This window comes from Papaver somniferum, unplaced genomic scaffold (genome assembly GCF_003573695.1).
Source record: "Papaver somniferum cultivar HN1 unplaced genomic scaffold, ASM357369v1 unplaced-scaffold_154, whole genome shotgun sequence".
Classification (NCBI taxonomy): Eukaryota; Viridiplantae; Streptophyta; class Magnoliopsida; order Ranunculales; family Papaveraceae; genus Papaver; species Papaver somniferum.
Genome location: NW_020624820.1, coordinates 8,563,993 through 8,583,291, shown reverse-complemented (window position 1 = coordinate 8,583,291; position 19,299 = coordinate 8,563,993). Strand labels below are relative to the sequence as shown.

The 19,299-nt window shown below is 35.6% G+C and overlaps 1 protein-coding gene across 1 annotated transcript; it reads right to left on the bottom strand.

The window, feature by feature from the left end:
- Positions 1-9,540: 9,540 nt before the first annotated feature.
- Positions 9,541-10,236, bottom strand: LOC113336812. Its single transcript, XM_026582487.1, has one exon. It carries the CDS (start codon positions 10,234-10,236, stop codon positions 9,541-9,543), a length of 696 nt encoding a protein of 231 aa, XP_026438272.1.
- Between the last annotated feature and the right edge of the window lie 9,063 nt (positions 10,237-19,299).

Sequence of the window (19,299 nt, the reverse complement as noted above, 5' to 3'; positions counted from 1 at the left end):
CCCCCCCCCCCCCCCCCCCCAATGCATAGCAACAGATCAAATTTCGAAATGACTTTCTTTGGGACAACACCATGCAGTTCATCAACAACACCATGCAGTTCATCAAGGATAGTAAATTTGTTCAGGGAATATACCCCCCAATGCTTAGCAACGGATCGAATTTCCAAATGAGTTTCTTTGGGACAACACCATGCAGTTCATCATGCTGATGACAATGGTATCATAAATCCAGTCATGTCAAACGTCTGAAAATTCACAGTACATAGGTGACTGATAAACTACTTTGGATACTTACATTGTCATCAAGCATGAAGACATCAAGGATGGTGACCTATAGTTGGTCCCCATGAAATTCATTCAATTTTCTTGAGATTCAAATGAGAGTCATCCATTTTGTGCCTTCTTCGGCCTCGCCAAAATGGGGAAAAGTTTTGTAGGTGGTTGCGGGAATTTTCGAAGGGTTGTTGACAATCTGGGAACCCATTTGAAAAACGTGATGGGTATGGACTGCCAAAAATTGGAACCAATTTACTAAACAAAATTAACTTCAATGATATGAAATCAAAAATAGATGAGTCTTTTTAGAATTACGGTACAACCTTAAGTGTTGAATAGTACCTAATTTTGCAGCAATCACTCATTTACAGATTTCCTAATCTACACAGGAATCAACAAAGTCCAGAAACCCCCAAAAAAATCAATTGAATACAACAAGGGAAATCTAAAAATACAATTGAATTACCTAATACGTTAGGAACTCTGATGATTTTCTGAATAAAAAAATCGCAACCTACAATAGAACAATAAAACAATAAAAATCTTATTGAAACCCAAAGAAAATCAAACTATCACTGAAAGAATCGAATAAAAAAGAACCGACCGTTACCTAATAGGTTGAGAGAGCATGTGACTGAAACTGGGCAAGATGATGACCTTGTCTTGGGTTTAAGTGGCGCAACATTTGAAAGGATACTACTTCATGAAACGTTTGAAGTTATCACTAAAAAATCAATTTCGTATTCGTAACCGAAGAGCAGATCCATAAGTGAAGAGGATAATAGGATTGGTAGAATATTATTAGATAGAACTCAACTATTAGCGCAGATTAATAATACCTAAATTGCTGCTGATATTAATGGGAATGATAGCGGACGAAGTTGGACGGTCGGATGTGGGAACCAATTTAGGGTTGTTGACAATCTGGGAACCCATTTGAAAAACATGATGGGTATGGACTGCCAAAAATTGGAACCAATTTACTCAGCAAAATTAACTTCAATGATATGAAATCAAAAATAGATGAGTCTTTTTAGAGTTATGGGTACAACCTTTTGCCGCAATCACTCATTTACAGATTTCCTAATCTACACAGGAATCAACAAATTCCAGAAACCCAAAAATAAAATAAATTGAATACAACAATGGAAATCTAAAAATACAATTGAATTACCTAAGACGTTAGGAACTCTGATGATTTTCTGAATAAAAAAATCGCAACCTACAATAGAACAATAAAACAATAAAAATCTTATTAAAACCCAAAGCAAATCAAACTATCACTGAAAGAATCGAATAAAAAAGAACCGACCGTTACCTAGTAGTGTTGAGAGAGCATGTGACTGAAACTGGGCAAGATGATGACCTTGTCTGGGGTTTAATGGTGCAACATTTGAAAGGATACTACTTCATGAAACGTTTGAAGTTATTACTAAAAAATCAATTTCGTATTCGTAACCGAAGAGCAGATCCGTAAGTGAAGAGGATAATAGGATGGGTAGAATATTATTAGATAGAACTCAACTATTAGTGCAGATTAATAAGACCTAAATTGCTGCTGGTATTAATGGGAATGATAGCGGACGAAGCTGGACGGTCGGATGTGGGAACCAATTTAGGGCTGTTGACAATCTGGGAACCCATTTAAAAAACATGATGGGTATGGACTGCCAAAAATTGGAACCAATTTACTCAGCAAAATTAACTTCAATGATATAAAATCAAAAATAGATGAGTCTTTTTAGAGTTATGGGTACAACCTTAAGCGTTGATATAGTACCTAATTTTGCATCAATTACTCATTTACAAATTTCGTAATCTACACAGGAATCAACAAAGTCCAAAAACCCAAAAAAAAAAAAAAAATCAATTGAATACAACAATGGAAATCTAAAAATACAATTGAATTACCTAAGACGTTAGGAACTCTGATGATTTTCTGATTAAAAAAATCGCAACCTATAATAGAAGAATAAAATAATAAAAATATTATTAAAACCCAAAGCAAATCAAACTATCACTGAAAGAATCGAATAAAAAAGAACTGACCATTACCTAGTAGTGTTGAGAGAGCATGTGACTGAAACTGGGCAAGATGATGACCTTGTCTGGGGTTTAAGTGGTGCAACATTTGAAAGGATACTATTGCATGAAACGTTTGAATCTATTACTGAAAAATCAATTTCGTATTCGTAACTGAAGAACAGATCCGTAAGTGAAGAGGATAATAGGATGGTCATAATATTATTAGATAGAACTCAACTATTAGCGCGGATTAATAAGACCTAAATTGCTTCTGATATTAATGGGAATGATAACGGACGAAGCTGGACGGTCGGATGTGGGCTTGATAGATGGGTTGATTCTTAGCCGCGATTTGTCTCTCAACTTTCTCAACTTTGAGAGAAAATGGTGACCGTGGATCTCACTAAATAACTCACCCACAACCATCAGATTTTACAACAACCATTTGTTTTTGTAAGATAAATATATATATACTAGTAAGAACACATGTGCGATGCACATGCTTGAATTTGTCTCGTTTAACAATATTAACTTTGAAAGCAGTGTAATTTTTTGCATAAAATAAAAATTTACAATTTTTATTTGTCCTCGTTGTGTAGATAATTCGAAGAGCTTTTCAAATATATAAATTTTTGGATGTATATTTTGGAAGATATGAAGTTTTTAAATATTTTGATCTAATTTTTAAAACAATGGCATCTATGTAAATATATAAATTTCTAAGGTTTTTTTAATCCGATGTTATTTAATATACATTTCTACCCTTAATTTTGATTGAAATTACATGATATAATAGAGCTTAGTAATTAAAATGAGGGCAACTTAGTAATTTAGGGGGTCTCCTACCAAAAACACATATTTTCTTTATATTAGCACTAGGTCTCAACCCGTGCCGTTACGACATGGGCAAGGATATATGTTTCAAATGTATCTATCGATTCATACATGTCGTAATTGTCTAGGAAGAATCGAACCGATCGATCCAGGTCTAAATGTTTTGAGGAGTTGGTTAATAAACATGTCCTTATCCTCGAATATTTTAATATTGTGTATGTAATCCATACAATCCTTTGGGACAAACATAGTTAATCGTTAGAGCAAATCCTACGGGCAGTAGAACATTACTTCGTTCACTACTTCAAAAAAAAATCATCAAAGGTCATTCACCAAACTTGTAACAAAACTAAAAACACCTAAAATTACTTTAAAATCAATTAGATTAATCTTGCAAAATATGTTAGCATTAGAATTTAATTTTTCTTTTTGATATAAATTGTTGGGTTCCCAATTTACATAGATTTGTGTTTATTCATTTTTCTAAAATTTATAAAAATATTTAATTTTTGATTTATTTCTTTTCTTATCTCTTTACCTATTATCATGAACTATTTCTCAAGCATGCATAATTACACGAAGTTGGGGAGAAATGACAAAAAAGAGGAATAAAGAGAGATGTGAGAAATTGAATCGATTACAATTAATTCACGCGTAGCCTTGCATAATCCCATAAAGTAGGGGAGAAATAATGAGAAATAGAAACCATGACAAAAAAGGGGAATAAAGAGAGATGTGAGAAACTGAACCGATTACAACTAATTCGTGTGCAGCCTTGTGTTTGGTCAATTTTTTTTGTAAGTTTCATTTTTATTCCTGCCCCTACCCTGCAAATCTTAAAATCACAACATCTTCTTTTTTGGAAAAATCTGGCCTTTAAAAATTATTTTAATTATAAAAAATAATTAAAAAAGTAATTTGAAAACTAAAATCAAATTAAAGCAAACTAAAGAAAAATTATCCAAGGGTGACTAAATAATTTCCCTATCTTAGGACACCTTTTCTCACCCTACTACCACTACTTTTTCCACCACGTTATCGTCACCACACCACCGGTCTCACCAATACCCACCACCATTATCCCCACTGCCAATCCACCACCACCACCCACCATCAAAACCAACATCACTGTTTAATTTACCTATCTTAGGACCCTTTTTCTCACCCTACCACCACTACTTCTTCTACTACCACGTTATCGTCAACACTCTACAAGTCTCACAAATACCCACCACCCAGTACCCCCACCGCTGCCCACCATCACAATCACCATTGATGCTCACTGATATGATTTATATCAAATAAATTTATTATGTATCAACAAAAATATATTCATTTGATTAATTAAAGAAACATTTATTATGAAATATCAATTGAACGTTTAATTAATAAATTTTAATAAACGTGATCATTTATAGTGGTAGATTTATGTTCTGCAAGTATAAATTTGATCGTTCTTTATCTAGCCTAACTTTCCAAACTTTGTTTTCTATTCTGGAAATGTAATCAATTTTATTTTAATAATAAAAATCGTGATTTATTTGATCGGGTACTATAAATAGTTGGGATCCTATTTGCGTGATCCACCGGTCATGATCATATTGTCTTATATGATTTAGTATCATCCTCAAAATATTTGTGTTTTGTCCTTACCAGTTGTGCTTAAAACAGCCAACTACATCTAATCCAAATCCAAAGCCTTTTCCAGTAGCAAGTACCAGGTCGGCTAGAGAAAATCTCCTAAAGTTCGAACATAGGTTTTACGCCGGCCTGTCCAAGTCTTGCACAACTTGCACTACGGCAAGAAAAATACTTGACGCTACCCGCGTCGCGATTGTTTTGTTTTGGACCAGATGGACAGTAATCACCGTGTTAATGGGCTTACGAATTCTCGACCATTAATGCGGATATACTTACACCATTCCCGGTTGCAGAAGCTACGGGGTGTTTCCCCTTCACAATCTTGCCAACTGCAACTTTACAGGGGGATTCCCCCCCTTTACATGTTCGCTGATTGAGTTGTAAAGAAATTTATAGGAAATAAAGAAGAGGGGTTGTTAGTCTACATACCTGAAACCCACCTCTTCCACGCGTATCGCCGCCCTCCATGTCTGTCTGCCCAACACCTGCTCTAGTGAGAGATTTCGGTTGCTCAAGTCGTTCTTTACGCATTTCTTCCATATTAGCTTCGGTCAGCCCCTGCGTTGCATCCTTCCTTCGGCGCGCCTGATGTGACCTACTCGCACTGTGGCATCAGGCGGTCTTCGCTGGATAGCCCAAACCAGCGCAGCCGATGTTGTGCAAGCATCTCCTTGATTGACGCCACCATAAGTTTCTTACGTACATACTCATTCCTGATACGGTCATGCCTCGTATGTCCGCATGCCCGCCTCAGCATCCGCATCTCGGTTTTCTTCAGTCTCAAAGTGTCCCGACTGTTCATTGCCGAACATTCCGCACCATATAGCATGGCAGGCCTTATCGCTGATTTGTAAAACTTACCTTTAAGATTTAGCGCAACTTTGCGGTCACAAAGGACGCCAGAAGCCAGATGCCATTTCCCCCAGCCAGATTGAGTTCAATGGCAAATATCCTCCTCGATTCCCCCATTACTTTGGAGTACCGATCCTAAAAACAGCCAACTACATCCATCACAATAAAATGTTGCCCATTTTGTAAAGACACAAAACTAATATTGTCCACTACTATTCACTAACATCCACCACCGTACGTAAAAACCATCCACGCCCACTATTTTTTCCACCACCAGTGATGTTACCACCTCCACCACTCCCAGATACCCGCCACTGTTTCCACCACCCACTGCTTCTTTCACTACCACCATTAAATATTATTAATATGATTTTTAACCGGGATCACTGTAGTACAGTGGTAAAGTCACTGCGTGATGGTACCAGTTACCTGAGTTAGAAACTCGCAAGCACCAAATTCTTTACCGGTCGATATATATATATATATATATATATATAGTTTTTAATAAAGTTATTTATTAATAAAAATATGTATTTATTAGATTCATAAAAATAAACATTTATCATGAAAATTTAATTAATCATTCATTAGTAGCAATTAATAGGACACTAATTAATAAAGCATTTATGATGGTTAGTTGAAAAACCACGACCGTAGATTTATCCTTCCTAGATAAATCTCGGTCACTTTTTATCTAGCCTAACTTAGCCAAACCTTGTTTTATATTCTCGATATAAAATAAAATAAGATAAGACAAGACAAGACATCAAAAGCATATCATTTCTTGTTTCAAGATACTTCGTTTTTTCTTCACCTTTATTAGGACACTTATACTGAACATGTCCTTGTTCATGACAACCATAGCATTCAACTGCAGATTTATCCAAGTTCTGTCTGCCGCCTCCTCTACCTCTAAATCTACCACGTCCCCTTCCTATCCAAGTTTCCCCATATGCAACTTTGAGAGCTTGTTCCTCCTGAAGGTGAGCATTCATACGTTGCTAATGTACAAATAAGCTAATATGCAGCTCATCCATTGAAAGAGTACTAAGATCTTTTGACTCCTCAATTGAACATGTTACATAGTCGACATTTGAGGTCATTGATCTTAATATTTTCTCAACAACATTTTCATCAGTATTGGCCATTTTATTGTCACATTGATCTTTCCTTTATGTTGTCTCATTTTATTGGCCAGGGTTAAAGCTCGCGAAAAATATCCATTTACAGATTCACCTGTTTTCATATGAAGAATCACAAACTCCTTTTCAAGAGCTTGTAGTTGTGCGAGTTGTACACGATGAGTTCCTTGATACTTCTTCTTTGATGAATCCCAAATACTTTTAGCTGATCAGGTATCCAGAATAGTTTGCAGGAGAGTCCGATCAATAGCCTGGAAAAGATGATTCTTCTCCTTCAAATATTTTAGCTTTGCATCATTTATCTCCTTCACCTGAGCTTTTGTAGGTTTAACTCCTATTATAGTTGGAATCCTATCTTCAACTAGACCCGATACTCTTTTGATATAAGAAGATTCTCCACTGACAGACCAATGGTCATAATAGTCATCAAACTTTGGAATTGACGGTTGCACAACATTGTTCTCTGCCGCCATCTTCTTAATTCCTCACTCAAATAAAAGCTGCTGCTTCTCGCAATTGAAAATTCCATTCCCTCACCCTCTGAAAGTTGCAATTCCATTCGCAATTGCAAACAAGTCCTTGATCCGGTTGTGAACTGAATGATGCCAAATCTAGAGAACTGAATGCAACGGAAGGATTCTATGGGTTCTATGTTACTGAAGAAAACAAGGATGGCTATACAAAGCCTTAGTAATACTGAGAAATGAGAAATAGGAAAGAAACAAGGAACAGACTAACCACATCTACTGTGTATCAACTACAACGAGTCAACAGACAAACAACTCCTACTTCCCTGAACAATAGGGATTATTCCACAATATCTACAGACTAACTATTACCGACTACTCGCATCAAGTCTAATCCTGTCTAATAAAAGAACCTTGAGATCAAAGTAGCCACTACATTATAAGTTCGCCCGATGAAGCGGAGATATTACGTGATCCTGTTAGTATAAGTTCGACTAAAGAAAAAAAAATGGGACGGAAGTATAAAGCACGCTTGGTGTGGGGCGTGAACTTTATGCACGCCTGGTGTGGGGCGTAGATTATATACCCGTCTGGTGTGGGGCGAACACTATACGTTCGTTCGACTATATTTGGTTTTGGTCTTGGTCCCGACCAAATATAGTCTGAGATTTGGTTTTGGTCCGGATTTTAGTTGATAATCTGTCCCGCTGTGTCTCGTTTTTTGACCAAATATTTGGTTATACTTGCCCACTGTGATTGCTCTTATAAATACATTTGAACCCAATCAAGTGCCACCTCAGTAAAATTAGTTGCCGCTGGATGTGTGATAGACGGTAAAAAAATATTGTCAAAACCTAAGTGTCTTGATCAGAGTTTCCGTAAGGAAAATTAGGCTAAGACCCCATCCATGGAATACCTAAATATGAGTCCGGATTATTAAAAGATGGGAACGATTTTGCTCTAGCACTTTGCTCTAGCAGCACAATGACCATTCAGTTCGGCTGTTTATAACATCGCTAACCTCAACTAACTAACCCTAGTTTGGTATAATCTTTGTCATTCGCGTTTTTTTAGCTTGTAATTTAAAAGAATCTGATATCTTTAAGAACTGGTTTTTTTGGGTCTATTGAAACATTCAACACCTCAGCAATAGTTTCATTAACTGCGATGCCTATAACTTGTCCACATGTTCCAATAAGTTAAGACCTAAAGGGCATTGATGAACCAGTGCCTATCTTCCCGTTATCTCACAAATTATTTGTGGGTCTTCCCTCATGAACTCCATGTTTTGCGTATCTTAAAGAGAATGAGACGGCCTGTACCTATTTCGCAACTGCATAATAAGAAGAAGAAATTTGCATAACAATTTGCCGTCGTTAAGGTTTTAAGCTTTTAGGTATAGTAGACTCAACAGACACGGATACCTTCAATTAATTAGTTATAATTCATTGCTTATGTCTATAGACAGCACCAGATTTCAGAAGCTTGGGAGTTGTTCTAGAAAACAATTCATACAAGGTATAAGAAATTCCTCAGGAATGGGATTAGTTGAGTGTTTTAGGCCCAAGATCGACTGGACCAAGACAACAAGCAAGCTGCATCTTTTATGACACAATAAAGCCTTGATCAATAAGAATCTTAAAATTGGTTTAAGCACAGGGACATTTTGAAAGGAATTAACTCATGGAATATTTTGGAGTGATAGCTTTTTGATGTAAGTTCCTTCGGATTTTTGCTTTTTCAAATCCGGGACTTGTTTTGATTACTCCGTAAAAAGAAAACTAGTTGATAAGAATATGGAGATTATTCTTTCAATATGTTCTGAACGGTGACTTCCATGAACGGTTTGAAGATCGTGTGTTACTTTAGCAGTGGATAAAAACAATCTACAATATATATCAATGGTTCAAATTTTTTTCCAAATACGGCGATTACTTTTTCTACTAAAGATTCGGTTGATATATAACTCAAGTTATAGCTTGGGTTTGATGAGGTCACAAACAGCCACGTGCTATGATATGGTGCTGCTAGATCATATTTGCTCTAGCACTGCTTGAGCAAAATATTTTGCTTAAAAGATGTTCATACCCTTGTACATATTGTCAAGAGCATACACTCCCTCCGTTCCACTTTAGATGATGTTTTAGGGGTTTTTTTGTGTTCCAAAATAGATAAAGGTTTAGCTATTTTCTCCATATTCTCACAGATTTACCCCTCCTTTGGAATCACATCATAGCATTCATTCTTTTTTTTTTTGATACAAACTTAACTTTATTGAGATTCTTAAGCCAAAATTACATTGTTCATCTCATCAATAAGTTGTTGAGATATAAAATTTGGGCAAGAAGAGTGCCATAATTTAGAAATTTTGAATTTTCTGGCATGGCCTGAGAATCCGTAGGTTTATTATAATCTCTACTAATGTGCTGACATATCCAGCTATTAAAATTATTCAGATAGATTTTTATATCTTCTACTATTCTTTGATTCTGCCAGGATAAGCATGTGATTGCTCCATTAACTGCAGCTGCCACATTCTTCGAATCAGTTTCCACTTTCAGATTCTGGATTCCTAAAATTGTAGCCCATCGCACTGCATCTAAAACAGCATCACATTCAAACTCCTTCGAATCTATATGTTCGTTCTTGTAGATGCATCTTGAGGATTGGTGAACACCTGCATAATTTCGAATGATTAGGCCAATGTCACTTTCCTTAAACTTGAATTTAAAAGATTCATCACAACATAAAGAAACAAAAGAGTTAGGAGGGGGTTTCCAGTTGGCATTTTTTGTAGGATGATTATCACTTTTATCATAGCTTGAATTCCTGCAGTGGGAAAGCTGATGATATATGACTTGTATCTTCTTTATAGTATTGAACGGATTCGGTTTAGCATCTTCAAAGACACAATTACACCTTTCCTTCCAGATTTCCCACAGCGCCACTGAAATATGGATAATCCATTGATCATCCATGAAGGTGTCGGAACTGGTCATTGTAAACCAGCTTGAAATCTAAGATTGAGCATCGTTGAATCCTTCCAATGATCTACTGCTACCAGGGACAGACATAAGCATCGCTCTTGTGAATGAACAATGCATAAGGATGTGGTCTGTCATTTCATAACTCTGGCTGCAAAGAGCACATGTTGAAGTTTCTCCACCAAAATTTCTCGCCAATCTTTCACTAGAAGGAACAGAATCCGATATACATTTCCAAATAAAGTGTTTGATCTTAGGCATTGTTTTCAGACTCTAGAGCTTTTTCCACATCTTCTCATTCGTATTGCTTCGATGTTGCTTTGATCTTAGGCATTGCATTCATTCTCTATGTAATCAGTGAGAGATAATTAATTTAATTTAAAATTTAAATCCATTCTCTATCATCTTGGGATATTTGGTGATCCCAAGACAATTATATGTGGATTCATAATTCATACTTGAATCTAGAAACTATAAATTATGGAGTTTAAATTTTTAAAAGAGTATTAATATGTGTAGATATGGAAAAAATTACTCTATTTGATGTTTCTTAATTTGCGTGAAAAACTCTATAACATCATCTAAATTGGAACGGAGGGAGTAAAATTTAAATTTAATCCCAAATTATTAAATTATAGTAACATGATGTCCCCACCATCACCGTCGTCACCAACCACCACCACCTCGGACCACCAACCACCGTCGCCAACCACAATCACCCACCACCACCACCACCTCCGAACACATCCATATGACATGTGCAACGAGAAGTACACATCCATATGGCAAATGTAACGAGAAGTTACACTTCTATATGGCATGTGTATCCAAAATCTACTCATCCATATGACATGAAACAGTTACATAGTCACACATGTATATGTCATGTGTACCTAAAAGTTACACATCCACAATGAATGTGTATCTAGAAGTTACACATGCATATGGATGTGTATCTCAACAGTTACACATCAAAAAAGAAACATATATTCATTGTAAATAATAATTTCATTTACAATAATTTCTTTGTTTATCAATTGTTATTGAACACAACAAACGAGCTAAAATACGAAATATGTAAAACGAAATCCTAGAAATGTTCCCTTTACATTTTGTCATTATTGATTCCAAAATGATTGCATATCTGCAAACAAAATAAGCATCCATGGGATTAGCGTAATTAAAAGAACAGTACAAACATCAATGCGTAAATCAACTTTGATGAAATTAAAAGAACAACACATCCATCAATACATAAATCAGTTTCACATGCATCTAAAAATAACGTAATTAGAAGTTACACATGCATCTGGGTAATGTAACTAGAAATGACACATGCATCTGGCTCATGTAACTTATACTTACACATGCATCTTCAGTTTCACATGCATCTAAAAAAAACGTAATTAGAAGTTACACATGTATCTAACTAGTGTAACTTAGAGTTACACATGCATCTGACTTGTGCAACTGTAGCGCCCCCAAAGCTAGCAGCTGACTGATCTATGAGATTAACTAAATAAAGAGGCACTAAGGATCCAAATCATATATTTAAGCATTTAATTAAGAAATCTGCTACAAAAATTAACCCAAAAACTAGCCCCGCTCTGAAATATAAATATACAAGAACTCCTCTCAAATGATACATATACAATAGTCATTTGGTTTACTAATAGAATGTACAACATAATACACATAACCGAGGTTAACCAACTAATGGACTCAACTCCTCGAAGCTTGTGTTGCGTAACTCTAATCTGTCTCTAAAACTGAAAGCGAGAATTGAGTCAGCACATCATCCCGAAGGGTACCCGGTAGAACCAACAACTAATTTTCAAGTAATCATTAGTATTATTTGTAGACAATGCAGGTTTTATTGAAAGTAGATAAAACACGGAAAGACAGTAAAACTTTTTGTAGAAACTTAACAGTAAACATCCATAAAGAAAAGTAAACATCCATGTATGAGATGTGTGTTGCCGCACATAATAAATAACAATATAGAGGTGTATCGCCCTAGCCGTATAATATTGGTGTGTATCTCCCTAGACATAGAATACTGGATATAAAGGAAGAATAATATTGCGGTGTATCGCCCTAGCCCTGTAATATTGCGGTGTGTCGCCCTAGCCATAGAATACTGGATGTAGTATCATCGACACACATCTCATACCACATAAAGATATGTATGAATTTCACAACATAAATATTTGTAAAACACATAATGAATCCAAGAGAATTCGTTATCGATTCCCACATCTTTTGATGACAAGCCACGCCTTCCTCGAGATCCACGATCCACTGGTTCGTCCTCTGTATCGATCGTTTTTAATATAGACTAACTGTTAATTACACATGAACTCTAAGAATCTAGCCAAAATAGCTCACACAAGGCTCATAACATAATTATAAAATTCTCTAATTAGAGGCTAAGTGAACTATCTAATGGTTCTAAGCCCATTTATGGTTTTACACCTTTACATTATCTATCTTTAGCATATTAAAGGTTTACAATTTCGATTTGGTTAGTTCTTCCGATAAATAAGTCTTACGAATATTTACAACTTTGTAGAAGAAGCCAAAAGTTAATTCGGACCACAAGGGATCCAAAATATCAAACTAAGAATACAAGATACTAAGCCCAAGTTCTCTAAACATACCCATTAACTAAGGTCCAGTCCACCTTGGTCAACTAACGGTCAGACTGACGGTCAACGTCAGGTCAGAAATAATCAACGTCTAAGTCTTAGTAAAAGTCCAGTCAAAGATTGGTCAACGGGTCAGGTCAACGGGTCAAATTGATTCAACTCAGGTTAACAAGGGTAACTCGACTCAGTCAGAAGAACTGAGTCAGCTAAACTGACTGGGATGACTAACAGGCCTAAGTTCAATTGTAGCTTCATTTCCTACATCTTCTTCCTTTTGTCAATCAATTCTGCTAAACTATTTACAACAGTATATTGAATCCAACAATACTTCATAATTAAATATAAACACAAGCTAAGTTTACCTGCAATTGCAACTCTAGGAAACACTCAGATCATCTCAATTCAATCACACGTTATTTCAGATTCATTATCTTATATACACTTCATATGCTAATTAACTACAGTTGCATCTCAACACATCCATCCAACCCTCAATACAAGGCTTCAGTCACAAACATCTCATCTCACACAACATTCCACACCACCACACAAATTCCTAGTCTATTTATGCAGTTCTCTTTCCACTTACATAGATCTGCCATTTCAAAGAAAACATTATTCCCTGCAGTTGTTGTTCATAATATAACATCACATGTAATTTTAACTCTAAGCAATATCAATAGTATCTCTACCCAAATAACACCCCTCCACCAAATCCATGAGCTGCAACACCATCACCACTAATCAATCAACCTAAATCGAGTAACCGCACATAAACGTCTATATTGGGTTGGCTCAATAATAGTTAATTAAAGTTAGCCGTATGAACAATTTAGTCTAAACCACATTCATCTAACACATCTAGATCAACTATGATGATCAATCAATCATGAATGATAATCAAATGAATCTAAGTTCCACATAGAGTTGTTCAATTGTTCGTTATCTTATAGTAAAATATATAAATGAATCGAAGCATAATCGGATTGATTCAAAAGAATCAATTCATGAACATTTAAGCAACGGTTTTCAAAGATTGCATTCCTTAATATATAAATGTATTTGTTCATGAGTATGAAATCATACTTTGGCGATTGTAGAACTTGAACCACTTAAGTTTGCAAACGGGTATGCATACTTAAGTTCCGGACTTGGTCTTTACCAACAGTTTGCAAACGGGCACACAAACTGTTGTTCCGGACCTAACGCAGGTAGAACCCTTGACAAACAGGTATGCAAACTTGGTTACCGGACTTTGACAGTTAAAACAATTCGTAAACGGGTATGCAAACTTGGTTTCCGGACCTGAATCATACCAACACAATTTGTACACTAAGTACGCATAGTGCGATGTTTTCCAGACATGGGTTTTAGTTCTAAACTCACACTTCAATCATTGAAACATTCTTAGAAGAAGACAATGGCTGTCTCACACAAACGATTAGCTAATAAGAAATTTTCAAGTGATCGAATGATCACTACGAAACTTTCACAGTCGATATCAAATGACTGTCTCACACAAATCATGTAAGATGTTTCAAGGAGATTTCGACATGATCATCCTTTTACATAATGTCAAGAATAATGATGAGCGTAGCTAAGACAAAAATCTACCAACACATATTTCGAGAAAATATAAACGAGTTACGCTCAGCTCGAAATATCAAATATATATGATATGAAAGTCTATATAAATATACGACTTTATCTCAATAGGAGATAAAATATAATATAATATAATATAACATAATACAATATAATATAATAGACTTTTGAGTGGTAGGTAAGTTTTAGTCTCCACATATCTTTTATTGATGAAGTTCCTTCGAGTTCTTCAATAGATCTTCTTCTTCAGTTGTAAGCGCCGTGAAGTCTAAAGCTCAACTATACAATCTATCCTAGTTTGAAACTCCTATAAATAGACTAGAAATCAAGAATATAGTTTTTATCAACTAAACTTGACAAACAAGCTTGAGATAGCAACGCTTGCGAGTTCAACCAAGAAATGATCTAACAACTACATGGACTTTAAACATTACATAGAAAAAGTTTCGAGTCAATTTGTCTTGTTGAAATCCCGAAATATGATTCAGAGCAATAGTCATTCATATACTTGATGAGTTTAGTTAAAGAACAATTTATTATTTATGAACGAAGTTATGATTCAAATTAATCATTCGAAAATAGCCCGAGGGATAGTATTCGTCATTGATATCATTGAGGAATGTGTCGGAAATCGATTAAAAGAGAGTAATGGGACTACTGAATTTCTAGAACAAGGAAGGTACACGTACCGACGTAAATGTTAAGTTCCGGATCCAGCGGTACTCGTACCCAACGTGTACCAGCGTAGCTCTAGTTCGGTATCGACTTTTGGTTCACGTACCCAGTACGCATACACAAAAGTTCCGCTCGTGAAATCAGCTTGTGGTACATGTATCAGTATGCATATCAAAATGGCCTTGAAAATGCGGGGGTCTAAAAACCACACCCAACAATTCGTTTGGAAATCTGAGAGGACTTACTCCAATATACTTTTTAGAGAATCAACTAGATAGTCAGACTCAATCTATAATAAAGTATATCAAAGAGTTTAATATCTCTAACTCTTAATTCAATCCGCAATCGGCAAATAGAAATCTGTGAGCCTGAATGAACATAAGAGGATTAACTTGAATGGTACGGAAGACCAATGTTCAAATGTCAATCAATGTAAATCAACAACCCAAGGTTGGATATTCTAATTGATTGATCTTAACGCACAACATGTGATATGTCAATTATATAACAAAATATAACACGGAAAATAAATAACACAGACACCAGAATTTTGTTAACGAGGAAACCGCAAATGTAGAGAACCCCCGGGACCTAGTCCAGATTGAACACCACACTGTATTAAGCCGCTACAGACACTAAACTACTACCAATTAACTTCGGACTGGACTGTAGGTGAACCCTAATCAATCTCACACTGATTCAAGGTACAGTTGCGCTCCTTATGTCTCTGATCCCAACAGGATACTACGCACTTGATTCCCTTAGCTGATCTCACCCACAACTAAGAGTTGCTACGACCCCAAGTCGAAGACTTGATAGACAAATCTGTCTCACACAAAAAAGTCTATAGGATTGAATAAATCTGTCTCCTAAAGAAATACCCAAGAGTGTTTGTTCTGTGTTTGTTCCGTCTTTTGATAAATCAAGGTGAATAGGAACCAATTGATAAACCGGACTTATATTCCCGAAGAACAACCTAGTATTATCAATCACCTCACAATAAACTTAATCGACTAGAGAAATGAGTTATAGTGGAATCACAAACGATGATACGAAGTTTGTTTGTGATTACTTTTTTATTTTTCCTATCGGAGATATAAAATCTCCAGCCAATTATTTCAATTATACTCAACACAACAGAAACAACAAGATCAGATCACACAACTACAAAGATAATAGTTGGGTCTGGATTTACAATCCCAATTAATTCTTCAAGTCGTTAACCTATAGGGTCTCGAGAAGAAACCTAAGGTTAAAGGAGAATCGACTCTAGTTATGCAACTAGTAACACACAGGAGGTGTGGGGATTAGTTTTCCCAGTTGCTAGAGTTCTCTTTTATATAATTTTTAAATCAGGGTTTGCAATCTGTTACCTTGGTAACAAAGCATTCAATAATCACTGTTAGAAGAAAAACCTGATTCAACCAAGCTAATATCTTTCAACCGTTAAATCGAACTTATCTTGTTACACACAAATGAAATGTATCCTCATTTAGGTTTATGTAACCGTACCTAAAAGTGTACACCTGGTTGGTTCACAAATAGTTAACCGAGGTTAACCATATGATTACTCTCATATCAATCTTATTCATCTTAAACATAAGTAGTTCAAATGACTCAAATGAAACTAGTTAAAGAGTTGTTCAATTGATTAGAAAACACAATTGAAACCAAATCGTTTTGATTCACTTGAATCAATCATGAACATTATAGCCACGGTTTGCAAAGATTGCATTCCTTATGATTTAAATGTTTAATTCCATGAACTGACCGATTTGAAAAAGTAACCAGTTTAAGTATGCGTACGGGTATGCGTACTTAAGCAACCATATTTGAGTTTGTTAAGTTTCCAAACTCAGCAGAAATTTTCGGTTCGAAAACTTCCGCCAGTATGCGTACGAGTATGCATACTTATCTTGTCTCCTTCACCAATTTTGGATACACACATATGCATACTCTTGGCTCCCGGTATATGGATTTATATACTAATGTGCGAACACACTATATATGCTTATAACCAAAGATGGTTACATCTTCAACTCTTTATTTCAATCATTGAAACATTCTTCTATAATGACAATAGCCGTTTTCACACACTATTAACATCAAAGCAATTTTCAAGATATTGAAATAATCATATCGAAACATTCCAAGCCTATATCAAATGATTATATCACAGAAACCATGTAATATGTTACTCGGCGATTTTCTCATGATATAAGATGAACTTGGTCGAAGCGGAAGCTTACCGAAACATATTTCGAGAAATATGTAAGCGAGATATACTCAGCTCGAAATCTCAAATGTCTCAATATAGGAGATAGTAGAAATAGACTTTCCAAGTGATAGATGAGTTCAAGTCTCCACATACATTTTGTCGAAGAAGTTCCACAAGCTCCCCTTAGTAGTTCTTTGTCTTCAAGAGATGAACGCCGAGAGATCTAAGCTCAACTACACTATCTATATCCTAGTCCGAGACATCTATAAATAGACTAGAAATCAAGACTTATAGTTTTAATCACTAACATTGACAAACATGCTTGAGATAGAAACGCATGCGAGTTCGACCGAGCAATGCTCTAACTGAAAAGGAGGGGGTACAACAACCACACCCAATATTTCGCTTAGCAATCTGTATGGACAAACTCCAATATACTTTCTAGAGAATCAATTAGACAGTTTGACTCAATATAGATAAAAAAATATATCAAAGAGTTTATATCTCAATCTCTCGATTTGATATATACTCAAGCAAATAGAAATCTGCGAGTCTTTATCAAATACTAGAGAGATAAATTGGATGGTACCAAAGACCAATTGATGTGTTTTTCAAAGTTTTTGTAGTAATAAGATTCGTTCAAGACTTGTGAAAGCAGATTTTAGACTTAATTTTAAATAAAAATTATAGGAAACTTAAATAAAAGTGATATGAAAAATATGGAGAAGACTGGGGCTATGGATTCCACTAATTACCAATATCAAATTGATTTATATTCTCTAATTATAATTATGCAAATCCTTCATTCAAATTGATTCTAAATATTGCAAAAGTTGATTTTTTTAGAAATAACAATTGTAAATCGAAAGTATGGGACATCAAAACCCTAGGCTAGCATGCTCCATCAATTGAAATAACAATTGTTTAACAAAAACCATTTTTTCTATTTATTTATCAAGGCAAATAATCATATAATAATTGCATAAATTAAATAAAATAGAGATTACCACATTTTATTGGCGAAATAGCTTCCTCCGTCGCCCCAGAGGATGGGTTTAGCTCATCGTTGTATAAACTTGCTCAAAGTATTGATTCATGCTCAAAATTTGTTTACAAAGATGAAATGGAGAGAAAATAATGAAAATCGGGTATTTTCAATGTTTATAATTGTTGCAAAACACTGTTACAGAGAACGATAAAAAAGAATTGATGTTGTTGTATCTCTGCGACCCTCGTGTGGCTGTCGTTGTCACTGTTGATAAACGACTGCCTTCTGTGGTCTTTTGTTCTTCGTGTTCTTGGTGCAGTAGCAGAAACAGAGCTCTGAAAACTCTTGATTCACGCCTCCTGAGCTCTCCTCTCGACCCCAAACTCTCCGTCGTCCTTCTATGTGATACCAGAAGCCTATATATACCCACAGAGGCCTTCGAATATCACCCCATTACTCCAAATAATCCTCATAACTCCGGCAGAAAATAAAATATTCTCGGGAATATTTTCTTCCCTTTTTCTTCTCCTGCACACGCCTGGATACGTATTTCTTTCCTTTTATACCTTCTTCACGCTCCAGAATATCGACCAACTCTTCCAAGCACGTGCAGTACATGTTTAAATTCCTCACAACTCGTGCAAGCTCATGTTTTTCCTCCAACTCCATGTTTGGATTAAACCAAGTTATCTAGCTAAATTTGATCGAAACAAACATCCATAACAGCTCTGTTAGGACATATCACAACTACCCATGAAGTTTCAGCGATTGAATCACACAAAAACTCCTCCAAAATCCGATCGAAAAATTTTCCTATGAATGGAAATGTTTTCCCGCCATTTTTATTTTTGAAATGTTGAAGATGATGTGCCCCTATCCTTTTCTGGGGTGCGAATAACATGTGGGTGTTGAGGATGAATTTGGGCTACGCATAACCTTGGGTG